Here is a 27,680-nt window from a genome sequence, read left to right as displayed (position 1 = left end):
AAGTGTAACACGACAGCTTGTTCCAGCACTGCCAGGGAGTCCACGGAATGCCATCGCCCGTTCGGCGCGACGCCTTGCCCGTCGGAAAAAGCTTTGAACGCGTTTTTCATTTTTGTTTTCAGTTGTCTCAATTAAATAATAGTTCAATTGCACACTATAAACTTTCTTAATTAGCATCATCAAGCATTGGCTTTTTCATTCTCAGCATTTTAACACATTGAACCCCCTTTTCCATATTTTTCATTTTTCATTACTTTAATGAATTAAATAATTACAATGACTTAATCAACTCGTCATCGCCTATGACACACCAATCAATGATCAATCACTACAACCACAGTTACCATGATGCCATTTTTTGTTCACTCACCCCCAGTTGTTTCCGACACGCGGCGCCGACTACTACTACGTCACGACTGCTTTTCGACTGATCTAGCTGTATACGCTGTCGCGTAATACAGGAGCACTGTGCAGCTTTTCCCCCCAAGAAGACGGAAGGCTGTCACTATGCTCGATACTGTACTGCGGAAGCACCTTCTCTGTGGGCTGGAAAGGGTTAATGTACGAAAGTGCTGCACGTTTTCGCCCCAGCCCAAATGCCACATGTCCCGTGGGTCGCGAAAAGGCCTGTAGAGTCACATTCGTAGCCTATCGCTGCACATACCTTGGGCCTTGCGTGAAGCTTGAAGTAGTCCCGCCTGGCCAGGAATCCCCTGACCACAGCCTGCGCCTTTGTCACCTTGTCCTCCTGGCCTCGAAAGCGGGCAGTGTCGGTCTTTTGTACTCCGGGTGCCAGGAACGCCCCGGACGGGGCAGTCTGCAGGAGTATGAATTTCCCACTATGAATCTTCGATATTGTCACGTGGTCAATATAGACCATGGTATCCAGCAGCGCAAGCGCAGGGAAACCGCGCCCCTGGGCTACGACACCACGTGACGCGAAAAACTGTGCCCTTTAAAGGAACACTAAAAAAAAAGATGTCAAACAAAGCAAGACGAATGGGTTATTTTTCGGGGAAAACTATACCGACGTTTTTATTTCATACTCCGAAATGTTGCTGCGCTGCTGCGAATGTTCCCAACGCCTTCCACATTTTAAGTGCCTGCAAAAAATGAACCGCCTTGATCTCATTTCTATGACGTCTTCGGCATGGAGTTCTCCAACCAGTTAGAAGCGCCACTTCCAAAGACCAGAAACGTGGCCGGAAACTGAAAACCGCAAGTCAACCGGCCGGCGGTCACGGCTTCAAAGTGCAAGTGCAGGCCGCCGCCTCAGCCTTCCACTACTTCGATGGGGCCAATCCGCTGCATCGCGCTAAACTGCGTCTCGTCACAACGCGTGTGTAAGCTGTAATAGGCCCCGTGGGTGCGAAAGAATCTACGAGAATTTATCGAGGGCAGCCGCAGACTGCAGACGAAATTGCTGATCGCACTCGCACGCGTAAACATCGGCGACGAAAACGCGAGCGTGTGGCCTTCAATGCGTTCTGTGCTGTCGCAAATTGTAAGCGTACGCTTCGAGGGGATCCTCAAAAGCATGAGGGCAGCAGTTGCACAGTGACGTATTTCATCCAGGGTCACATTTGAGTGTAAACCTGCATGCGCGTTTCGCATCAAAAGGCCCCCTGTACTAACTACTCAGTAAATATGATCGCAGGCAACCATGGTGGTTGACTCTGCTGGGGTCGCAGCGATTTATACGTTCGTGAATTGCTTCCTCTGGGTTGTAAGCAAAAGAAACATCACTGTACATTCCAGAATACAAGCATAGCCTAGACGATTACGCATCAGGTGGTTGATCGTTTTTCTCGCGAAGAACCCTGCCTTTTGTGCCGGCCTCTCCTGTGCATGTGTTCATGATTATCCGAACTTTTCGTTAATGAGCCAAATGACAGGTGATGGTTAGGGCATGTGGTATTTCTCATGTATTTAAATTTTAAGTACATCTAAAAGCATATTCACATTTCCACTGCGCATCGCACTTCACGCGCTGACACTATGTATGCATGCGGGTTTCCGCATGAGCACGTAATAAAGAAAAAAAATGGCAGTGGCTTAGCTCGGCTGTGCCAGGATATACGTAGCAAGAGGTACGTTTTCCTGGCTCTGCTTTTTTTCTCGGAAACTCAAATAGTGTGAGCAGTCACACAACGGGCCTTCACATCCTCTTCTGTTAGTTCCCGTTGACTGACGCTTTCCATACGCTCCATCTCGGCGGCTATGCGCCGTCTATGACGCTCGGCAGTCTGGCATCTCCGTTTGGCAAGGAGTTTCTCTCTCAGTTCGGGCGTCTCCGCTGATTCCTTCGCCTTCTGACGGTCATTCCCTCTTTAATGAGTAGCCAACTGCCAGGCGACAACCTCAGGATCGGAGGAGTTAATCTTCTCTTGTCTGTAGCGTCGTTTAGCAGGGGCTGGACTCCACATCTCTGCATGCATGTCATACGCTGTGATACAGACGCCCATTACATCGCCTTTTACAAGCAATGCTGCACACGCGACGCGCGGTTATGGTGATAGAGGGCGACGGAGAACGCGACGCAGCTGTGGCGTCTCTCTAGTTACCATGGTATCGGCGAATGCGCAGAACTGCTTACCGGCGTGAAGTCGCGCTCGGCTTCGACGTTGGAACGCGCGCGCGGCCGCAGCGATGGCGAAACGCACGCCGCACCTTGCTCCTCTCCGGTTGCCATGGTAACGGCGCATGCGCACTACTGGCCTCTCCCTTGCACCGCGAAATGCTCGAGCCCAGTGCGGCTCTCGCTACGAAAAGAGAAGTAATTTTCAATTGGATAACTGCCGCCTCTTGCCAAAAGTAGCCAATTCGACGGCTGAAGTGAGAACAGAACCGCTTCACCGACCACGTCAAGCACACAAAGTGTGAATGGCTTTTATTGCTTGCGGTTGTAAGCTTGCTTAGTACCACGGCTATACGCGACCTGATTCCGCAGAATGCGAGGCGTAAGGTTCAGCGCTCGTGTTTTGGAATTTAGTTTTTCTCCGTCGTCTTTTTTGCACTGTTATGATTATGAGACTTTTCGCATTGTCGGCAATGGTCACCACGCTGATTTTCCCGTATTTCAACGGCAACTGACAATCGAGAAAGCGAAACAGCGTTCCTCCGAAAGCTCATAAATGCGGCACTCGTCGCAGCTGCAGGAATCTTCAAATGTCGGCGCCACGTGTACCTGTCTTCTACGCAGTTTTTTGGTTTAAGAAAGCGTTGTTTTTGGTGAAAATGACCCATTTCCTATCAGACGACGCTAAACTCGTAGTGTAGCCTGACATACCGCTCTCCTTTAGGACCATAGAGACCTAATTTTGGTTGCAAGTTAGAATGAAATTCTTTTTAGCTCCCGCTGTCGGCGCGCCGCGACCAGAGTGGACGGAGAACACGGAGACGAACCAAAATGAACTTCGTCGAAACTTTCATTCCCCTCCCGGTGCCTAATTGCTGCGCTAGCGTCAATAACAACATATCTACCATGCGCTACACTTTTACGGCGCATGCGCGGACCCTGCAGCACATCGCATGCAGCGTTGCACTGAAGACGGGCGCGTCGCAGCATCCACATTAGACCAAGCGATTCCATGGGCTAATCTGGTGTATAGATTTCATTCAATAGCAGTGGGACCATCAGCTCATTGCTGTCTGCCGAGTGCTTCGGTTTTATAAGTTTTCTTTGTTAATTCATCTTGCACTACATACGGAAATCGCAGGACCGATTGCTTATTGCGATGGAAAATTCCAGACTTCAATGGCGATCGTCTAATGCAGCTTCGAGGTCCTTTCAGCCAACATAACCACTGTTGATCTTTTCCGTATATAGGACCACTTTCGCCGGCATCTCTCTGGCTCCCTGTGGTTCTGCTTGTGGGACTTCCGGTGCGTGTTTGCTTCCTGTATATCGATGATATGCGGCCTGACAGCGTATGTATCAGTTGGGTGCTCGGCCATCGTATTTCCGCAGAGGCTCCTTATATACAGCGCGTTCAAAGTGATTATTGGTGACTTCTTCAATGAATTACGGAGCGGCACCCCTACATGTATTCATTGCGTTTGATTTTCACTGCTAAAGTCCGCAAGTGCTGCATTTCCCAACCGCTCCTGTGGATTCGTTAGATCCTGACGATGAAACGTCTAGTACATTTTGGTTTTCCGATCGTGACTGGTAAAGCACTGTGCCTTTCAAGCGAGGATTTCCGACCGAGCATTCGGCTATGGCAGTTCCGCCCAGTATAATAGCGCGCACAAGGGTTAACGGCTTTTTTTTTCTATGGGTCAGCGGACTACTGGAGATCTATATCAGCTTAAAATTCACCTAAACATAATAGCAGGAATAGTTGATCGGTCAGTTGACTTTGAGGCGACTCAGAGCCTTGACATGGCGGTGTGGCCGACGACAGAGCATGCATTTGTCGTCGCGTTTTAAAAAAATGGTTTTGAAATTAAGTTATATATTTACACTTTATGTTCTGAGACTCATTCACGAGCTCTTATTGAGGTTCCAACTGCATAGATGTAGCGTGAAATTATAAAATTGCATTGCAGTGTTTTCTTTACATCAGCTTTTATGGGCAGTGCGCCTGCTTGCTACCCCAGGGTAGATCCCGCATAAAACACACATATCATAGAATTTTATAGATATATCGGCTTTGATATGACATTTCATACCTCCACATTTTTTTTCACATGCACTCGCAAGGTTTTAACGCAAAGTCGAGTTCATGCGTGCCATGTAAAATAAAAACGTATATTCCGGTAATTTTATTTAGCTTCCTATGTGCCCCAATGGCAACCAGTACCCTCAATGGGGGCTGCAGCGCCACCGTATCTTGCCTATGTCACAGATAGGTATTGATGTACAGAACTTTTCATTGTTCCTTCCTAGGCGTCGCCAAATTTCTCGCTGTGCTCTTGTGTACAGTTGGCGTTGGCGCAGGGAAAGCGGCAGCGGAACCGGCTTGCAACAGCCGAGAGAGGAGCCGTTTCTATATACTCCTCACCTGATGGAAAAGTCTATAGCGCTGCTTAGTAGTCAGGGGAGCCCGGTACGCACACTGAAAAGTACTATTGGGGACACAAATGCTCAGGACAGGCGACTGAATATAAAAGCAAATAGCTTTGTTGGCAGCCGGTGGTTGCAGATCCTAATTGTGCAGATGAAACTAGGCCTTGGAGTCTATAATGTGTGATAGTGAAATCAGGCGAACAATTGCACACTTCGCACCAATAAGCCAGTATCATCAGTCGTGCGTCCAGGAAAATTTTGTCCCCAATAGTACAACGCATCGAGGGCTATTCAAAACCACAGATTGCTCTATTTTCCCACGGCCCGAGCTAACAGCAATGGTTCCAGTGGCAACCAAGTGTGCGCTTCTTCTGGACGGGACTGTGGTACATTCCAGTGGGCAGATAACCTGAGCAGCTCCTCGCATGCATAGCAGGCACGAGAGAAAACTAAAGGCTGGGAGTGCTTGCCTGCGGTGGCCTGGCGACGCCTGCAGGTGACAACGGCGCCGACATGGGCGAGACGATGCTTTCCTCCAGGAGCAGGTCGGCGGGTTCGGTGCCCGTGAAGGTCCGCTTGCGAGTCTCCAGAGCCAGGTCGGGCCTCCCCTTGATCCGCACGTAATGAGAGCTGCGCCGCGCACCATAAGGTGCTCTGTTCACTGCATATGTACTCTTGCAGGAGGTCACGCGAGCTAACAGCGATTTGCTTCGGCTTCCGTATATATAAAGATTTCTTATTTTACGGGCGTTTGAATTAAGCCTAACAATTACAATTCTGTCCCCGCCGATAAATGAATGGCCAAAAATGCTAGCTTAAATTTCGCACTGTCTCCGATGAGCAAGAAAGCAGAAATTGCTGCCTGAATAATCCATTCTCGCAAGAATTAATTAACCTTTTTGCGTAATAACAGTCTGGCTATCACATGAAGCGAAGGGTGCTTGCAACATAACCTGGCAGTGACGAAAAAGCTGATAAGGCTAGTGCTGAACATGTACGCTATCCTGAAAGGAGGATTTTACCCCTTAATCGATTTGTGAAATATATGCTACAGGCATCTTGCTGCTGCATCTGTTATTTCCCTCGTTTGCAAAATCCAAGGAATGAATGTATAAAAATAAAGAAATGAGGAATCCGTTAAATTTCGATGACAAGATGAGCAACTGCGCGTAGCCAAGTAACAGCGAACAAAAAAGAACAAGTGATATTAAAACTTACTCCCCAATAGTATGACCCTCTAAAAAAAACAACGCGTCCAAGTTCGCTCCGAAACGGATGAAGATTGCTGTTGCTGCATGCAAGACAAGGAAACGATAGAACATATACTTATCCCGCGTAAGACCTTCTAAACCTCAGTGCACGATGCCACCGCAGGATACAACTCAAGAACGAAGCACCCAATGCCCATCATAGGGGCTCCTCCTGGCAATGGCGTCGACAGACTCTCCTTGATCGATTCATTATACTGGCTAGTGCAAAATCGCAGGGAGTGGCAGCTGAACGGGGAATAACCATGGCGTAATCGTATTACCCATGGTGTCATGAGAAACGGTCGACGCCATTGGCTGGAGGGCTTCCTTTGAGGGGCGTCTGCCGCTTCGTTCTTGAGTGTTGTCCTAGGGGCGATATCATGCACTCAGGGCTGGAGGAAGTTGAACTGGATAAGAATATGCTCTATCGTTTCCCTGTCTTGCATGCAGCAACAGCAAACGTCATCCGTGGTGTCATAGTTTCGCCGGCAACACTTCGCACTCAAGCACCCCAGCACCAGCCTTGAAAAGTAAACCCTTTCCTTTGGAATTGTCAAAAAAGTTTCCGAACATATACACGGCAGTGCCACGAGCAGCGTGTGTTCAAATACCGACGCACGTTGCAGCGTTCCCTCAGTGCGTCCACTCACAATGCTGCCTCCATGAGCTTCATGCGCACCGGCCGGCCGGACAAGGCCATGCGCCCTTTGGGTGGGGGCTCGAAGCACATGATCAGCACTGGCTCCGGGAGCAGCCCGTACCGGATGCACGCCAGCACCGAGTCCTCGAACTGGCGCCGGTTCTGCACGCCCGGCGACACCGCAGAGGTTTTCTTCTCCGGAGTTATCTATAGACCGGTGTGTCTGTCGGCACGTGAACTCAAGAGAATTTGTGAGAGGTAGAAACCCCCTAAGCTCGAGGGCAACACGCAGGAGTGATAATGAATGCAGGCCATTTCAATATATATATATATATATATATATATATATATATATATATATATATATATATATATATATATATATATATATATATATATATATATATATAAAGAAAGAAAGAAAGAAAGAAAGAAAGATTTATTTCAGCAGAGCAGTTACAGCATCTGCTGCAGGGGCAGAGGCTAAAGGCTATGGCGCCTGACGAGGCCTCTGTCCCTCTGCAGTCGACGGAAGTGCAATACAAATTTGAGCATAACAAGAAGGTAAGTCACATAATTAAAAACAAATGTGGGTAAATTATGCTATTATAACCACAACATTAACACAATATGATAAGTACAAAAACAAAATGCAAGGATATTATACAGAGATTTTGTTCAGTAGACAATACATTGAAGGACACTTATTACAAAAATAAAGTGAAAAACCATAGTACAAAAGAAGGATACATCCTGAGTATGCATGTCATATGTACTCGTCACTCCCCGTACAATACACCTGATATTATTAGGACATCTTTATTGTGCTTTTTGAATGTGCTAATATTAGATGCGAAATTCAAGTTACCTTCAAGTTTATTAAGAATCGAAGCCATTTGATAAGGAACTGTTTGTTTACCGTAATTGGTTCTAGTTTTTGGTATGCGTCTTTTATTGTGTCGGAAAGGATAAGTGGAGTTTTCTTCCCTTTCACAAATATGCAGCTTCCGGAGTTGTACGAACTGAAGTAGTTTATAGTAGTATAGCTGGTCAGTCCTCAGCATTTTATATTTTAAGAACAAAGGAGAAGTTTGTAGGAGCTGGTAACGTCCATAATAATTTTCATAACAACGTAATAATTTTTTCTGCAGTATTATGAGCTTATTGTAATTGCCCTTTGTTGTGGTTCCCCACACCATCATCCCATATATTAGTTTTGAATAGAACAGGGAGTTGTACAACAATTGTTTTAGCCATAGAGGAATTATGTGCCCTACATTGTATAAACATCCTACGGTTCGTGCTAGTTCATTTGTTAGATGATTCACATGTGGCGTCCATGACAATTCTTCCTGGAACCATACGCCAAGGAATTTTTGTTCTTTAACCAAGGAAAGACATTGGTCATCAAACTTAAGTGTTATTCTTTTGTGCAGTGGTTTGTTAACTGGGCGAAATACGATAAATGTTGTCTTTTTTGAATTCAGTTCTAGCATATTTTCCTTCAGCCAGCTGGACAAGTGCACTAGATAGTTATTTACTTTGGTTTCGAGTGCTATTATCTCATGCGATGTGAAAAGAATATTAGTGTCATCTGCATACATAATGATCTCTGGTGATTCAGGTAGTTTCACAATATCAATAATATACGCGAGGAAGAGCAACGGTCCTAATATCGCTCCCTGTGGGACACCCTGAGTTAGTTTTAACTGTGATGAACTTGAGCCATTAATGAGTACTATTTGGTATCGATCATAAAGATAAGAAGATAGAAGTTGCAGGGCAACACCACGTACACCGTACATAGATAATTTGTGTAGTAAGATGTTGTATTGTATAGAATCGAACGCCTTTTTAATATCGAGAAAAAGTCCTACAGTGTATTTTCAATCCTCAATGTTAGAAATTATTTTATCCTTAATGTATAACAAAGCCTGCTCCGTTGATTTCCCTTTTCGAAAACCATATTGACTTTCTGTAATAATGTTATGTTTATCAAAAAATGACACTAATCGGTTATGAATGACACCTTCAAAAATTTTTGAAAGCGTTGGCAGGACGGATATAGGGCGGTAATTTGCTAAGTTTTCAGGGCCCGCGCCTTTATATATAGGGGTGACTCTTGCTACCTTTAACTTTTGTGGAAAGACTCCTGTGGACAACGTAAGATTTATAATAAAGGCCAAACTAACGGATATCACTGCGGATATATACTTCAACTCAATAGGGCCGACGACATCGATTCCTGCAGCAGCATTATTTTTAAGCTTGTTTATTAACATTTCTACTTCGTGAGGAGTTGTTGGGCGCATATAAATTGACTCGCATAACGGTGCTATGGTCGATACTGACTGATCAGTGCAATTCTTTGTTGTACAGGCATTCGAACCTACTTTAATAAAATACATGTTCATAGCATTGGCGAGAGCATCACCGCGCACAATCGTGCCATCAATGGTGATTTCAGTAATATTTAAACACTTTTTAGTTCTTCCAGTGAGTGTATTTACTGCATCCCACACCTTTCTAGGATTTTCTCTTATGCTATCGAATTTACTATGGAAGTATTCTGCCCTACCTTTCTTCAGATCGGATGTTAGTGCGTTCCGGTACTTTTTAAATTTCAAAAATAAACCTGGGTCTCTTTTGCGCAAAAATTCGTGGTACATTTTGTCCTTTGTTTTTATGCGGCTGTAAAGAAGTGAATTCATCCATGGTTTTCGGAATTTTTGTTTCTACGAGAAATGACTTTTTCTTCTGGAAATGCCACATCATACGAGGAACGTAACAAGGTGAAGAATATATCGAAGGCTTTGTTAGCGTCTTTTTGTTTATAGATTTCACTCCAGTCAACTCTTTCTATCAGACGAGCAAAGCGCTGCAGAGTTTCATCAGTGATTTTTCGACGCGTATGAAGCAGCGCATCCGGGTCTTTCCTGGTTTTCTTTTGGGATACCGCAATAAAAAATAATGGCAAGTGGTCGCTCAAGTCAGATGAGAGCACTCCAGAATAGAATTCATGAGGTTCTAAATTTGTTACGCATACGTCTAACAGTGTTGCACTCTGTGTGGTTATTCTTGTTGGCATGCGTATGATGTTTTCGGAATTGTATGTAGAAAGAAGAGTCTTTAGTTCGCTGGCGTGCAAGTCATTGGAAGAAAGGTCTATGTTTATATCTCCCAGAATAACGCATGAATATTGTTTTGCACCAACGAAGGAAAAAAACGTGTCAAGAAATTGCAAGAAGTTTCTTTTGTGCCCCATTGGAGGACGATACACAACTAAGATCACAAACTTCCCAACTCGTGCTCCTAGGCATTCAATATCTGGTGATATAAATGAGAAATCTTGTAATATTTCATACGTGAGTGTTTCCTTAAAATATACAGAGATTCCTCCGCCTCTCTTGTGTTCGCGATATACATGCCGAGGAATGTAGCCGGAGAAAAGTGGTGCATCATCAGGAGTTGTAATCCATGTCTCGGAAAAGGCCAGGATGTCATAATTTATTTTGAACGATTCGAGAAACGTATTTATATCGTCACTCTTTTTTTTAATACTTCGAATGTTCACATGCATTGCGGAAAAAGTACTATCTCTGTTGCTGTGCTGGTTATTGAATTCCTAGGTGCTATAGTAGCTATACATGCTTAACCTGTGGTGTGCTGGTGTGTTTGCTGGTGTTTCGCTTGCTACTCTTATGCAGTAATCAGGGCCAGGTCTGCGTGACTAGCGATTTGAATAGCCGACCCATGTTCTTCTTTACGGGCAAGTATTTTTCCGCCTGCAGTCCAAACGAACTTCCAACCGTTTTCCTTCTTTTTCTTGATTGCAGCAGAAAGCAGTACCTTGTTTGCCTGAGTTAGGTGTTCATTGACAAAAATTGGTTTTCCCGTTTCATCACCCAGCACAGTGGTATCAACTCTTTTTTTTTCTGCATTTGTTCAGAATGTCATTTCGCTTGCTTCTACGCACAAACCGCACGATGATGTTTTGCACATCTGAATTCTGCGTACGAACCCAGTGGCATGCATCGATATCGGCAGTATCAACTTTTTCACCAACATGGTCACCTATCTTTTGAACCACAGTGAGGGGATCAAATCCGGAGGAAACACCTTTGATTTCTAGGTTGTTCAATTGTTGATATTGCTCAAGGTCTTCACATTTGCGCGCTAAGCGTTCGGTTTCTGCCTTCAGTTCCTGGTTCTGTCTGAACATTTCTTGCATTTCTTGCCTGAGCTGCTTTATTTCATCGGCCGTGTTCTTTACTTCGGTGCAAACATCAGTGCAGAATGAAACGCTGTCTTTTAGCTCGCGCATTTCAGCCCTGAAATCACGCTTAAAATTTTCAAATGCGGTTACCAACTCTTGCAGCTCCTTCATATCTGTGGTTTCTTTTTCACACTCTTTTCCAGCGTTTTTACGTTCCCCTTCCCCATTCTAACACATATTCACGAAGAATGCGATTAGGACGGCCCACCGCATCACCATTAGTTTTAGAACTACGTCTAGTATATTTTTCGTCTGAAAATTAAACATACAGTATCACAGCCGCTGAGCCGCCGCGGTAGCTCAGTGGTTAAGGCGCTGGGCTGCTGACCCGAAAGACGCCGGTTTCATCCCGGCCGCGGTGGCAGAACATCAATGGAGGCGAAAATCTGGAGGCCCGTGTACTGTGCGGTGAAAGTGCACGCTAAAGAACCCCAGGTGGTCGAAATTTCGGAAGCACATAGGGTGTCCCTCGTAGCCTCAGTCGCTTTGGGACGTTAAACCTTCATAAACCGTAATGCCAAATGCCGGAGATTGCTGTCCAACTTGTCTCTGCCCAGTGATTCGCTGAGAGTAATGTTACAACAGGCAGTGAAAGGGAATACGAAGTTCAACGGTAGATGATAATAATAATAATCTCTTTAGCATTCTTCGTGGGTGGCCCAGGCATGCATGGGTAGCAAAATGCAATACTGCCCACACCCCGAAGGCTTGCTGACCTTGGTCACAAGACCCACAGGATGATTAGATGTGGGATATGAGGAGCCAGGGTAACGGAGTGGATTCCAAGAGAAGGCAGGCGCAGCAGGGGGCGGCTGGAGGTTAGGTGGGCAGATGAGATTAGGAAGTTCGCAGGCGTAGGGTGGGCGCAGCTGGAGAAAGGACAGGTTTAATTGGAGAGACATGGGAGAGGCCTTTGGCCTTCGGTGGGTGTAGTCAGGCTGATGATGATGATGATGATGATAAGCAGCGAGAGAGAGATGATTAAGATATTATCGTCCGAAGATTTTCAGAACTCCATTTTTGCCAAGAACATGACCTGCAGGAGTCAGGAAATTGTATAAAAATTGGAGGGTAGACTTAACTTCGCTTTAAGAGTATGGCGCGAAAGCTTTAATGGGTAAACGCCCATATATGGGCAATTGTTCCGTGTCTACTGTACATCCACGGATCCCTGAGAGTACTTCTGAGTACTCCCTGAGAGTCGGCTTCTCTGCGACACGAGATTGTTTATCGCGTTAAAAAGGCAAACAACTGTACCGACGGTGATTTTTAACGTGCACTGGCATCGCCAGGGGCGTAGCCAGTGGAACAACCGCCGGCGCCGGAAGTCATTCTGGATTTAGTCACCTACAGTGTCTTTTTCAGACTAGAAAAGACATTTTAATGCGAACATTGCTAACTCGGGTTGGATTTCGTGGAAATGCCCATGCACCTGCAGTCATGTAACGCAAGGGGCCCCATCCTAGCACAAACTTTCAAGGGCCTATCGATGGCTCGCTGTTGCGACTAGAATTTCGGTGCAGTCACTCGCAATACGTGACCGGTGACAGCTGCTGCTGCGCAGTACACTGGAACGAAGGACAACGTCATTGAGATTTCTCGCTGGCCGTTGCATATGTACAAAGTGGTAAAGGTTCTTGAACGACAAACATTCATTAAAATATTTGTCCTCTATTTACTAATTTCATGGCCTTTACGTTCTTCATATCAGTGACATGCACTGCTTTGCTGGTTCCGGACCGATATAGAACTAGACTTCGTGTGAAATTTTCTTTACTTATTAAATACCCAAAAACATGGAAGCATTGGTATCAGTTATGTCTGCCAGGAGTGAACGATAAGGGGATAGTTGGTATGACATGATTACAAGATATAAAACTGAGCAAAGGACAAGACATAGAAGAGAAGCAGACAGGCCGAGCTCGTCCTGTTTGCTTGTCTCCTGTGTCTTGTCCCCTGCCTTAGTTGTATGTTTGTAATCATGTCTGCCATAATTTTTAATACATAGGAATTCAATCTTTTTATTAAAAATTAATATTTCACTTGTTTAGACAGTGCGTAGCGTTACCTAATACACAATGGCATTGTCAACGGCAATGACAATGCAGTTATTATTGTTGCGTTTGATCCTTCCACAAATTCTATGAGGAGGCCGCGCTGCAACATGAGACCCCCCTCCCCCCAAAACAAATTTTCTGGCTACGCGACTGGACATCGCACAGCACACCCGCGCCTTTGCGTTCCGCCTCCCGACCGCGGCGGCCGGGTTTCAGTGGAGGCGTAATAATAAGGCACCCGTGTGTGGTGCGATGTCAATGCACGTTAAAGACCCCCAGGTGGTCGAAATTATTCCGGAGCCCTCCACTACGGCACTTTTCCTTAAAAACCGAAAACCACCAGACCATACTGCGCCATTTCCATTCCTTAAAAACCAATCTCCCAAATTTCCGACGCTTCGCGAGAATTCAGCTAACTGCGCGTGCCCGCAAATACCTAGGTAATCGCTTTCATTTACAGTGGTAAATGGTAAACACTGTAAATGGTAAACAACGGTACATGGGAATGGTGAAACCCGCCGAAATAAGCAGGCAGCGCTGCGAGTGCAGTTGAAATAATGAGTATACGAAGGGTCTCTGACTTCGAATTACGTTCATAAGGTTTGCGTGAAGCCGTTTTGCCCAGCAGCTTCCGAAGCGCAAGCCAATAAGCACAAGCTTTCAAGCTTGTTCGCTCTCTTGAGCAGAAAGGCTAGGTCGCCATTAGCATAAAAAGTGATAAAATGAGCCTCACGATGGCTTCACGGCTAACTGTATTGCAGCGCCATATGTTGATGTATATAGTAGTAAAGGCTCGTGCGATAGGCAAAAGAACGGTTTTGTTTTCATCCGTGTCCTCTGACTGGCCCGGGAACTCGCCTTTGTGTAATTTAAAGTCTGCCCTTGCCGCCGGAAACCATTTAGCGTATTGATCCCAGTTATGTCTCTATGTTATGATATGTAACACCTTCGTGCTCAAAGATCCTACATAGGAAACCGTGTAATTCCGTGACGTAGTCTCTGCACTTCTACAACACACACAGCTGGCACCCAAATCCGAGAACATGTCTTCTTTCTCTGACATCGCATGATTACGGGACGCTGCACAGTTTCCTCGCGATATCTTTACAGCAGTCTGAATAGACGTGGTATATTTTATGACGATGCCTGCGATAGGGCAGATAAAAGATCTATCTAGGAAAAATTTCGCGAACATAAATCTCATCGGGCGCAAAAAAAGAAGAATCTGTGAACCACTAAACCAGCATGAGCGGTGACGCTAACCCACCATGTCTAAGCGTACGGAAGATATCCACTCTTAGAAAAAGGTAGTAAAGGGTAGTACTGCAGCTGTTACTACCTTTTCTTGACCGTTACTACCTTCTTACTACATTGTAATAATAGGCAGTATCCTTTACTATCGTGAATAAAAATACCCAGTAGCATGCTTGACCGGCATATTCGAGCATTTCTAACTAGAACATAAAGACAATATTGCTGACTGACGTCATACTAGTTTTTTTTGCACAGAGAGTAATGTGCGGCAGTCAGTTACTGCAAATCCAGCTAAATCACGCGTAAAAAGCGAAGAAAATTGATTTCCGTTTTTTTTTTCGAAACCTGGACGCACATGCCTTAAGGTCGATCATAGCCGGTTTCAAAATCATAGGACAGCAAAATCACCACGCTTTAACAGATGTGCAACCGGTCTACCCGAAAACCTTTAGTGCTCCGCATATAACGTTATCCTTTCTTGGACACAGGTGTCTGCTGTGGTGGCATAGTGAGATGCGCGTTCGGATCCCAGTCCAAAGTTCCCGAGTTCGAATCCTGAAATTTACGAGTTTACTCCTCTTTTCCTGCAATTACGTGCGATTCGTGGTGTGAGAAGCTGAAATGAGTCTTCAAATCAGTCAGTTAGCAAACAGAAAGAAGCGCCTCTATCGCGCGGCCAAGCACACAAATTCTGTAGAAAAATGGGAAACGTACAGCAAATGCCTACATGAATACATTAGCATACTACGACGTTCTAGAAAGAAATTTTTTCACGAAGATCTTGAAAACGTTATGCGCGTTAACCCCCAAAATTTCCGGAATCTGGTCACCCCGTGCAAAAGCCGTACTCGAAACATTTCTTTGGTTAACCATGATGGCTTACATGTTCCTGATATTGAGCGCGCAGATGTCATGAATTCATATTTCTCCTCCGTGTTCACCCACGAACCTGCACTTGGTATTCCCCCAATACCTGCCACTAATTTTTCCCAAATGCCACCAGTTTTTATAACCCATGAGGGTATCGCTAAACTCATCGACAACCTTAAGTTGTCAAGCGCTCCTGGGCCAGACAACATAACTGCCAAAATATTGAAGGGCACCGTTAGCATTTCTAGCCGTGTTTTGCACACTATTTTTCAGCAGTCTGTTTCAAACGGCGAAATACCAAATGATTGGAAAACTAGTAAAGTAACCCCAGTATTTAAGGCAGGCAATCGATCCGATCCTTCTAATTACCGCCCAATTTCATTAACATCTATTCCATGCAAGCTACTGGAGCACATTTTATATTCGCAGATCGCATCACACCTCGACAATAACGCTTTCTTTTATGAAAAACAGCATGGTTTTAGATCAGGCCATTCTTGCGAGTCCCAGCTTTTTGAATTCACCACAGACCTTCACTTAAACATAGATTCTTCCTTCCAAACTGACGTCATTGACCTAGACTTCTCCAAAGCCTTCGATCGCGTTCCACATCAGCGTTTAATGGCAAAACTGTCCTGCCTCCACATTAACCCTTTAATCTTGTCATGGATTGACTGCTTTCTCCGCGAACGCTCACAATATACAGTAATAGAGAACCACAGATCGCAAAATACTACAGTCATCTCTGGTGTCCCCCAGGGATCGGTGCTGGGAGCACTCCTTTTTCTGATATTTATAAATGATCTTTCTAACGCCATATCATCTTGTATCCGCCTCTTCGCAGACGATTGCGTCCTTTACCGCCGCATATCTACTCCCGATGATCACACTCTGCTTCAACGCGACCTAAATCTCATAGAAACCTGGTGTACGTCATGGCTTATGCAACTGAACATTTCCAAATGTAAGTCCATGCATGTATCGAGAAAGCGAAATAACCTCAGCTATCCGTATTCATTAAATTCTACACCACTCTCTGAAACAGAATCATACAGGTATCTTGGAATCATCGTGAACAACAAACTAACATGGTCTGAGCACATTGCAAAACTTTGTACAGATGCTTCCAAGTTGCTTGGGTTTATCAGACGATCCCTCGCTTTTTCACCCCGTTCTATCCGTCAACTCGCCTACGTAACATTCATCCGTTCGAAACACGAATATGCCTCGGCGATATGGAATCCCCTACAGAAATATCTAATCGATCAGCTTGAAGCCATCCAAAATCGCGCAGCCCGTTTTATCACATCGCAGTATGACAGACGACACAGTATAACTCTTATCAAGGCATCCCTTGATCTTCAACCCCTGGCACTTCGGCGTAAAATTTCACAGCTTTGCCTATTTCACAAATTGTACCATACCTTCCCACAGCTAAGAAATTCTGTATTACACCTGCCGCTTCGCACCTCACGCCGACTTTTCAATTCTTTAAGTTTGCAGCGCATACATGGCTCCACAAACTCATTTAATAAATCCGTTTTACCTAGCTCCATTACATTGTGGAATGACTTACCCGATTCTATAGTTACTGAAGTAGAACCTAATAAATTCAGGCACTTATTAACAGCACATTTTAAGGGCTGAGATATTTTGCCGTGTTTTTGAATGTGTATGCGTCTGTTTTTTTTTTCCAAGTTGTTCTTGAGCAGCTGTGTCTTTATTAGTGTTGATGCTTGTAATGATGTTAATGTTTAACAAGAACCCTGCACTTTGTATTGATTTTTGTTGTACCATTGTATATGTAACGACTACTCCCCCCCCTTATGTAATGCCCTAAACCAAGGGCCTTTAAGGGTAAATAAATGATGATGATGAGTAGTTACAGTTATACCTGCAGGTACTACCTAGGTAGTAATGGATGCACTCCCTTTGTGAAAAATTTAGAGCCCAGCGAATTACTTCTGAGCCACACCGTGTGGCTTGTAATGCAACCTTAGGGATGTATATCTCCTTAAGGTGAGATTTTGTGGCGATAGCTACATTACGGTAGCATTTCGAGCCTTCAGCGTGGTGGCGCAACGATCCTGTGGTTGCGCTGCCACCCTGTGGCTGCGCCGTCACGCTGTCACGTGGTGAGGAGCAGCTGCTGGCGGCGCGGCACCGTGGCTGATCACGTGGTTAGTCACGTGACCAAGTTCCACTCGGCCAGCTGCCCTGTCCCTCAGACGGGTATACCGTAAACGAAGTACACATGGGAGTAAAAATGGAGTAAGCTGGCGCACTCTATTTTACGGGGTAGGGCGTGTTGCCCAAGTCCCGGAGTAGATTTCGATCGCTGAGTATACGCATACTCTTGACTACGGAGGAACATTCCCAGTGCAAAGCATGGTAACCTGATTCAGTCAGCAATGGGAGGAGGCTTTTAAACCCGGTATCGAAGGTCCTGAGGATACCAAATAGAAGAGATTGAAACCTTCGTTTTAACCTTTGTGTCTGCTACAATTTCGCATGTTTTGAAGAGGCAGTATGTTCCTGTCGCCAACCCTAAGTATTCGTTACTTTTAGTGATGCAACTCTGCCCAAGGGCTTGGTCAGTATATCCTGCGCCCTCAAGGGAGTGCTTTATAGAACAGTTTACTGCCTTTTCTCTTTTCGTGTTTAGAGTGTAGGATTTTTTACGAATACTATACAGAAGCCCCACTACACGACTTAGAAGCAAACCTCCTTGGGTTTTAAACTTTTGAATAAAGGTCATCAACCACTTACTGAAGTTAATGACGGTGACTACCTCTTTTCTAAGAGCGTAGTATCATCAAATGATTTCCAATAGATGGGGACCTGAAGTAAACGCAAGGATTGGCGCTCAATTCAAGCTACACAGGCTACGGGAACACCACTACGGATTAGGATAGAACCAGAAGGTTTCTAGGAGAGTTCATGCCAGGGTCATCTGGCAGACGCACCTGGTAGTCGTGTTCGAGCCAGGACAGCGTGGCCAAGAGCACCTTGGTCTCGCAGGACGTGCCCAGAACGTCCGAGCATGTCAGGCTGCACAGCGTCTGCCAGTCCAGTTCCAGGAACTGCCGGGTCCTGTGTGCGACCACCAAATCATTTTGCGTGATGTGTGTGGTCAGGCGTTCAAACTGATCCCCACTGGCCTGCAACTTCGCTCCTAGCTCAGGTACTCATCCAGGCCTAAACAGCCGTGTCGAGATGGTAAACTCGAGCGTGCACATCTGACAGAAACGTTACGCATTCACAGCGGGGCATCGACACTTTGGAGGAAGTGGCCAGTGTGCTCGTCGGATCCACATGAGCCTGGCTTATCTGGGCTTTCAAACAGGTGCTCTCGAGGGGTGAAGGTCGGCAGTGGAGAGGGGTGCAGCTAGTGCTGACACAGGTGCGGCGCTGCGCAGGACAGAAAGTTGCAGAAGCGCTCGACGGCGACATCGTTAACACCGGGGAAGGTCATTTAGGAGAGAAGTGGGTCTTAGAAAAAAATTAATGAAGTAACATTTATGAAATCTTCAGGAAACACGTATTTTTTGCTTGCTGATTCGAATTATGTAATTATATTATAATTTGTTTTATTCATTTCATAAACTTTATAAATTTATTTTTTTATATTCAAAATATCTCATTATAATTTATATTTCATTTATTTATTATAGAAAAATGTCAGATCGCGCTTATGTAAATTTGCGCGGTGACCATTCAAAACATTTTGCTGCCAGGCACTTGCTGAATGCACGCCACAAATTTCTCTTGACGTCAAGCTATGCAGTAAGGTTAATTATTATCCTTACTCTCAGAAGTTGAGTTACAGGGTTTTGAAATTACCACTTCAGAACGGCAAGAAAAATTTGTATTCGTCTTTCTAAAATGACAACTTCGAAACCTTAAATCATATAACTCAACTTCTTTGAGAGGGAGGATGATAATTTTGCCCTTATTGAATAGCTTGATGTCAAGAGAACGAATATGATGCATTTTTGGAAGTTCCGTACAGCAGAATTCTTGAAGGCTCCCGGCAAAAGTCACAAAACGTGTTAGACAAGTGCGCAAGGGCTTACTTTGCATAAAATTAAATGTAATATTTGGAATCAGCGCACAAAAAACCTGTCTCGGAATATTTCATAGTTTGACTTCATGAATCAAATTTTTTTGAAGATCTCCTTCACCCTTAATCACTGTGAAACCAAAGCTAGGAACAAACGAAGCGTGTGACGGAAAGTCCCATCCTATTTTCGTAGCTAAGAGTAAAGCTCTGCATGGACTGGATAGAAAAAATTCCAAGCTTTTCGTCGTTTAACGGGCGTGGAGAGATGAGCGCAGTGTTTCTATTGTGCACATGGAGCGGAGGAGGTTGTATTGCGTTCCCGGTAGCAGTTTCCAGCGTCTCGATAGCTACATATTCTAGGAAATAGCCTGTCCTAACACACAATCCGGCTCGCTGCCATTATCTGTAGAAAGGTAAACAAAAGAGGAAATGCAAAGGGGTGAGAACTTGCCTCGGCAAAATCATCATCAGCCAGCCCCCCGTCCGCCGGATTTTATCTTGGCCAACTTCAAACGGCGGCCTGATAGCCTCATCCGAAGGGACGCTCTCTCCTCAACCTACCGATCGGGTGTTCTCAGCGTTGAAAGTTTCTATGAGAAACCAAACCGTTGAAAGTTTCTATGAGGACGTAGAATCGGCAATGAATAAAGTAAAATCACAGCACACTGTACTGATGGGCGACTGCAATGCGAAGGTGGGCAAAAAGCAGCCTGGCGACCAGGCGGTAGGCGACTATGGGGTAGGCTCTAGGAATACCAGGGGAGAGTTATTAGTCGAATTCGCGGACAGAAATAATTTACGGATCTTGAATACCTTCTTCCGCAAACGAGAAAACAGGAAGTGGACCTGGAAGAGCCCCAGTGGTGACACTAAAAATGAAATCGACTTCATACTATGCGCTAAACCTGGCATCATTCAGGATGTGGCCGTCCTCGGAAAGGTGCGTTGTAGCGACCACAGAATGGTAAGGTCTCGAATTAGCCTAGACTTGAAGAGGGAGGGGAAGAAGCTAGTGAAAAGGAAGACAATTAACGAGTTAGCCGTAAGAGGGAAAGCACAGGAGTTTAGGATAGCGCTGCAAAACAGATATTCGGCTTTAACTGAGGAAGACGATCTTGATGTTCATTCAATATACGATAATCTGACATCAATAATTACGGAGTGCGCAGTAGAAGTAGGCGGTAGTAAAGTTCGACAGGATACCGGAAAGCTATCTCCGGTGACGAAAGATCTGATTAAGAAGCGCCAAAGCGTGAGGGCGTCTAACCCTACCGAGAGAATAGAACAAACATAGCTATCAAAGTTAATAAATAAGCGCAAGGTAGCCGACATAAGGAAGTTTATTATAGAGAGAATCGAGCATGCTCTGAAGAACGGAGGTAGCCTAAAAGCAGTGAAGAGGAAACTAGGCATAGGTAAAAACCAGATGTATGCATTAAGAGACAAGCAGGGCCATGTCATTAGCAATATGGGTGATATAATTAACGGAGCCGAACAGTTATACAGAGACCAGTACAGTAGCCAATGTAATCAGAGCGTTAATGAGAAAGACAGGAGTGCACAGCAATGCGTCATCCCGCCAGTAATGAAAGATGAAGTAAAGAAAGCCTTAGAAGCAATGAAAAGGTGAAAAGCAGCTGGGGAGGATCAGGTAACAGCAGGTCTGTTGAAGGATGGAGGCGATATCGGGCTAGAAAAACTAGCCACCCTGTATACGCAATGCCTTATGACCTCGACTGTACCAGAAGCTTGGAAAAATGCAAACATTTTCTTAATTCATAAGAAGGGAGACGCCAAGGACTTGAAAAATTACAGGCCAATCAGCTTACTATCTGTTGCCTACAAACTGTTTACTAAGGTAATCGCTAATAGAGTCAGGGCATTAGACTTTAATCAACCAAATGATCAGGCAGGCTTTCGTAAAGGATATTCCACAATAGATCATATACACACTATCGATCAGGTCATAGAGAAATGCGCAGAATATAACCAACCTCTCTATATAGCTTTCATTGATTACGAGAAAGCATTTGACTCATTGGAAACCTCAGCAGTCATAGAAGCATTGCGTAGTCAGGGGGTAGAAGAGCCTTATGTCAAAATACTGGATGATATAGCAACTGCACAGCTACTATAGTCCTCTATAAAGTCAGCAATAAAATTCCAATAAGGAAGGGCGTCAGGCAAGGAGACACGATCTCGCCAATGCTGTTCACCGCATATTTACAGAAGGTATTCCGAGGCCTGAATTGGGAACAGTTTGGAATAAGAATAAATGGAGAATACCTAAATAATCTGTGATTCGCTGATGACATTGCCTTGCCGAGTCACTCAGGAGGTGAACTGCAAATCATGATCAATGAGTTAGACAGGCAGAGGAGAACGATGGGTCTAAAAATTAACATGCAGAAAACCAAGGTAATGTTCAACAGCCTAGCAAGGGAACAACAGTTCACAATTGGCAGCGAGAGCCTGGAAGTTGTGACGGAATACGTCTACTTAGGGTAGGTAGTGACAGCTGATCCGGATCATGAGAGGGACATAACTAGAAGGATAAGATTGGGGTGGAGCGCATATGGCAAGTTCTCGCAGATCATGAGTGGCAGTTTACCAATTTCACTCAAGAGAACAGTGTACAACAACTTTATCTTACCGGTACTCACCTACGGGGCAGAAACGTGGAGGCTAACGAAAAGAGTTCAGCTTAAGTTAAGGACAACGCAGCGAGCCATGGAAAGAAAAATGATAGGTGTAACGTTATGAGACCGGAAGCGGGCAGAGTCGATGAGGGAACAAACACCGGTTAATGACATCCTAGTCGAAATCAAGAGAAAGAAATGGGCTTGGGCAGGGCATGTAATGCGAAGGCAAGATAACTGCTGGTCCTTAACGGTAATGGAGTGTATTCCAAGCGAAAGTAAGCATAGCAGGGGGCGTCAGAAGGTTAGCTTGGCGGATGAGATTAAGAAGTTTGCAGGCAAAGGGGGGATGCAGCTAACAAAGGACAGGATTAATTGAAGAGACATATGGGAGAGGCCTTTGCCCTGCAGTGGGTGTAGTAAGGCTGATGATGATGATGATGAGGGAAAATACTTATGTTGCCATTCCTTGGGTCATAAAGCGATGGTAGTTCCTTTGAGTCTGAGACCACCGCCGGGACCAACTCACAAATTGCAAAAAAGCAACCACAATTTATGAAACCGAAACTTTAATGCCTGGGCTTCAGTGATTGCACTTCCCACAAAGTCGGTAATGCAGTCGGGGTCGTGTCAGTAACTTCCGTCCGCCCACACATATCGGTGAGACTGTGGGGTCACTAGTGCTAAAGCATACACATTATTAGCATTAATCTCACTGCTCATCAGAATTTTCAATGCGCTAGCGTTAGACCCCGAAATGTCGGAATGATCTGTTCATGCGCCCACCTGAGGCATCCGTTGGCAGGTGGCAAAGTGTACAGAGAGAAATCCCCCTCGCCACTACCAGGGGATAGGAGAGTGAGGAAAGCCGAAGAGAGGGTGAGAGGCGACGGATGCGATGGCAAGAGTGAAGCGGTGGTACGGGGTGTCACACGGTGTTTGGGGGATTGGATCACTCACTTGTTCTATCCATCAGCGGCAGCCGCTGCTCCGTCCGGGGGGGGGGGGGGGGTGGGGGGGGGGGGAGAGGGACACTGCTGCTGACGAACATTAACGCATCAAACAGATTGATCGCTTGTAACATTTCGTGCGAAAGCACTACTTCACGAGGTCTAACCCGCTGACCGAGTTTGTGTGATGCTTGACCTTGAGGGTAACCTTGGACAAACCATAAATAAATATTGCAGCGACTGGGATTGAAACGCAGGGCGGCGCTAACTCATCAGCTTCGCTGGCCACAGCACGAGAACACTATGCTATCGCCACAGTTGATCGCGCCTCGTGACAAACTGCTGCATTCTCGCTCTGTGCGTTGCACATAATCTTCTATAGCTTGTATCTGCGGCGCGAATAGACCAGATCATGTACACCTCGATCAGAGCTTAAACTGAGTCTAATATCATCGCCAGGCATGCCGATGACCCGGCAAAGCAATACCATGAGCCAATCATGTGTGAACAAGTGCTTTCGCTCAAGCACGCTTCAAGTTGGTCTCACTACGTTAAACCCCTCCATTTCTTTTGCTCTCCTCTCTGACCCCACCCTCGTTGAGTTTGAATGCGCCCACCCCGTGGCCTGAGTGCACACACTTCATCCCTTGTTGTGATCTGTAATGGACTCAGCTTGGACTCTGGAGGTTATGCCAGAACCTAACTGAAGCATGCGGAGAAGGTGTCGTGCCTGACGGCGGCGTCGAAGTTCTCGACGACGAACTGGAAGGCGGAGTTCTGCTCAGCCGGCAGCCCGAACCTCGACGCGTGTGCCAGCACCACCAGCTGTCGTCCGACGGGGCCCGCCTGCGCCAGGTACTGCAGGCAGCGGGTGGCCAGCGGCCGCAGCCGAAGCTTGTACGCGCAGCTGTACAGGTCCGTGACATTCAGGCACGTAACCGTGGGACCGCTGCGCGAGTGCACGGAGACGTGTGTGGGTGGGCTGGCTGCTGTCACATCTTCCAGTATGTATTTGTAGCCTCTATGAGAGATACGCAAGTCTTCACCGATTGCCCCACATCAGCGAATTCCCGGGTAGACCATCCGACTCCAGCGGTGCTGTTATTTCTCTAAAGGCTTAGGTACGAAGGACATTGGCCATTCCTACATTGAGGACCTGAAGCTCGGGATTACATAAATAATTATTCTAGTTTTATGGTTTTTATTTATCTGCTATTGGCTGGGACACGTACAGTTATGCTCTCGCTATCGCAAGGATAAGCGATACGCCGTGGTGAATAATGACATTGCTTTAGAATGGGCAAAGAATTTGAAGCTGTACATTGCACCTTTTCGACGGATGTTGACATTATCATGGAATTAAAAAAAATGATCGGTCGCGCTGCCAGTGCGATAGCGTTACAAGCTGTTGATGTGGTTACATTGAGTACATGTCTATCTGCACCCACGTAGACACCGCTTCGGGTTGTTTAGCTGGTGGTTCGATGTTTACGCGAAGGTGCCTAGAGGTGGCGACACAGACGCAATGAAAGTACATCGAAACGTACAGTTGTCACTTCCGGATTGGTAATGTCACTTCCGGCCCTGGGAATTAAGTGACACACCGGCACCCCTTTTTCTTTCCTGATGGTGCTTCTAACGCTGTCGAATTGAAACTTTATACCATTGATAGTATTTTATTGAAAACATAATAAAACGGAAGGCAAAGATCTTGCTAGCCGCGGCATCAGCTATCGAAACTTGAAGCACCTGAGCTGCAGTCAGCGGAAGTAAGACAGACAGGGAAAGGAGAGTGAGGAGGAAAGAAATAGGGAGAGATAGAACGAAAGGGCAGGGGTAGCGTGACAAGACACAAAATATACATAAACATTATAATATGCCGACCTATCGCTGGACCAGCTTGATAGGGGCGAGGTGGCAGGTTCCGCCGTCTTCTTACGGCACAAAGCGCGACCCGTAACGGCGATGTTCACAACCTATATAGTAACATGCAAGTAAAAAAAAAACAGCGGTTGGTATCACTGGGCCACGGTCCGCGGCGTCCTTTATTACTCCGCTAGCCAATCACTGCAGTAAATAAAATCAACTTTTTCCTGTTTGACTGTATTAAACAAGCCAGGTATCAGAATTAGAGCTTTTTCTTTTAATTAGTTTCTTGTTTCAGTAACAAGAAAAGTTTTACCAACGGACTTTTTGCCCTAAAGGAATTCTGTGCAGCGGTACTTAATGTGGGCGGATATTAACTGCAGACTTAGGTTGTATCCGACTTTAGTAGGCAACCCAAATAAAGCCAATAGGGCGGGTTTTAAGAGGGAGCTGCTTCAGTCATCGTCAGGCAGGGTAAATCGTCCTGCACGGCTGCTTCAGGCTTGTTTGCCATTAGCGGCCATCGCAAACGAACAAGGCTTCTTTTGTTTTCGGTTAAGCGTTTAAGCGATGCGCCACAACCATGCAACGGCAGGTGCTTCCACCGGTGGGGCTTGTGAGACCCAGGTTGCCCTACCAGAGTAACCTCACGGTAACGGAGTCTTCTGACAGACAGACAAGGGCGAAATTGGAGAGGGGGGGCTTTAGTGCTACCCGCCGCGGTGGCTTTGTGGTTGGGCGCTCTGCTACTGATCCGGAGTACCCGGGTCCGAACCCGACTGCGGCGGCTGCGTTTCGATGAAGGCAAAACGCAAAGGCGCCCGTGTGCTGTGCGATGTCAGTGCACGTTAAAGACCCCCAGGTGGCCGAAATTATTCCGGAGCCCTCCACTACGGCACCTCTTTCTTCCTTTCTTCTTTCACTCCCTCCTTTATCCATTCTCTTACGGTGCGGTTCAACTGTCCAACGATATATGAGACAGAGTCTGCGCCATTTTCTTTCCCCAAAAACCCATTTTCAATTTTTTTTAGTGCTCGCGCACTAAACGTGGGGTTTATGGGGTTTAAAATACCAAAAGCGACTCAGGCTATTAGTGGCATTGCAGTGAAAAGCTCTGGAAATTTCGACCACCTGGGGTTCTTTAACGTCAGGCGCTGTACATTTGGGCTGCCAGGACACACTACTGCGGGGCTTCGGGTTGTTTTTATTTCACACTTGTTACTCTTTGTGAAGCTTCATCAAGCTGAAAACGGCCGGTCACCCGTTTCTAATCGACACTGGCTTCTCTAACTGGAATAATCATGATAGTAAAGCCATCATGGAACCCTAGTATTACCTCCAGCGGCAGAAAACGACCAGGTATGCGGCAGCCTTCTAAGCGCTAGGAGACCAGGCAGTGCGAGAAAATCGAGTGTGGGACAGGGGTTCGTTTAGTTCATCAGCAGGACTTGCATGCACCGGTGTAACATTAAAGGAAAACTCACGAAAATATTCAATGGCAAACATGCCAAAATTAACAGCTACGAGCTAGGCTCCGGCCTTTCATTCAAACACCCTATATCGACAGTTATGAAGCCTAAAGTGGCCACTGGTGCTTCTACGCTTTACGTTGCAGGTAAGTTAGACGCAAGGCTTACTGTAGCCTAATGTTAAGGAGTATACACGAATAATGCGATTGATGCCGAAGGGTATGCGTTAGCATTAGGGTTCCCCTCGGACGGAGCAACCGTTACCACTGTTTAGTTGAGCCCGTGAAAGCAGGTGGCGTGATCAAGCCCGCCAATCACCATGCGACACGCCGTACCCCCTCTACACACTCCTCCAACCGCCACCGTCCTCCGCTCTTTGTTTTTCTTCTCTCGTTTTCTTCCTCCCGCTGTCCTCTTTAAGTGGAGCGGGAATTTGCGTCTCACCACTTTGATGCCCGCCTGCCCAGGCTTCCCAGAGACTGGCGGACAAATTTGTCCGAAATAGGGGTTCTAATGCTAACACATTAAAAGGAGCAATGCGTTACGACGCACTTTGTTACTTCAACCTACAGTTCTGGGAACAAGGGCACGACTCGAGAATGCAGGGAGAGTTGAGCTTGGTAACAACAGACCATTGCAATGTTTCTAAGCGATGCTCATAATAGACCAACCGCACATTGTTCTTCGTATTTTTTCTTTCTAAGCCCTTGTTTCCTGCTTTACACCAGCCGTAATGAAGCACCCAATAGTCTTCCTACGTGAACAATCCTGTCCCTTCATCCATCTGTCTCATCATCTCTGCCTCTTCTGCAGCGGGTACCTGTGGCGCATGCTGACTGACCTGTTCCGCAGGTAGGCTTTGAGGCCGTCGAAGGCGAGCTGCGATATGCCGTCCAGCTGGAGGCGCAGGTGCGACGACCCGAGAGCCTCGTACAGCAGGTCGCGCAGGTACGGGCTCGACGCACGTAGCACGTCCGTGGACATAGTGAACTCGCGTCCGGGGCCGCCTTCCTTGAGGCACACCAGCACCTCGAAGTCACTCATGGCGGAGCCTAATCTTCCTCTTCTTATTCTTATTTACCTCAGGGAGCCTGCTCTTCTTCTTCTTCTTCTTCTCCTCAAGTAATATGGCCCATACCCACGTGGGGGGGATTGGCCAAGGTATACCTCAAGTAATATGGCACATACCCACGTGGGGGGGATTGGCCAATGTATAGAGTAGAATGCCAATGAAGCATTTGCGCGGGGAAGGAAACGTCAGAAGACTGAATCAAGATAAAAAAAAATTGGAAAAATAAAATGAATTCAAGAGGTATGAGTCATCCGGAATAGAAT

General features: G+C 46.0%; 1 protein-coding gene across 1 annotated transcript in view; it reads right to left on the bottom strand.

Moving 5' to 3' along the window:
- Positions 1-27,389, bottom strand: part of LOC144108657 (uncharacterized) — a 48,432-nt gene extending 21,043 nt beyond the window's left edge. The window contains exons 1-5 of the mRNA XM_077641838.1: positions 27,187-27,389; positions 18,325-18,451; positions 6,912-7,063; positions 5,482-5,641; positions 665-817 (exon numbers count right to left, since the gene is read on the bottom strand). Of these exons, the coding sequence (XP_077497964.1) occupies positions 665-817; positions 5,482-5,641; positions 6,912-7,063; positions 18,325-18,451; positions 27,187-27,389 (795 nt within the window). The remainder of the gene's footprint in view (positions 1-664; positions 818-5,481; positions 5,642-6,911; positions 7,064-18,324; positions 18,452-27,186) is intronic.
- Positions 27,390-27,680: the final 291 nt, after the last annotated feature.

The sequence above is a fragment of the Amblyomma americanum genome, chromosome 10 (genome assembly GCF_052857255.1).
Source record: "Amblyomma americanum isolate KBUSLIRL-KWMA chromosome 10, ASM5285725v1, whole genome shotgun sequence".
Lineage (NCBI taxonomy): Eukaryota > Metazoa > Arthropoda > Arachnida > Ixodida > Ixodidae > Amblyomma > Amblyomma americanum.
The sequence above is the reverse complement of the archived record's forward strand: the minus strand, read 5'-3'. Positions and strand labels throughout refer to the sequence as shown.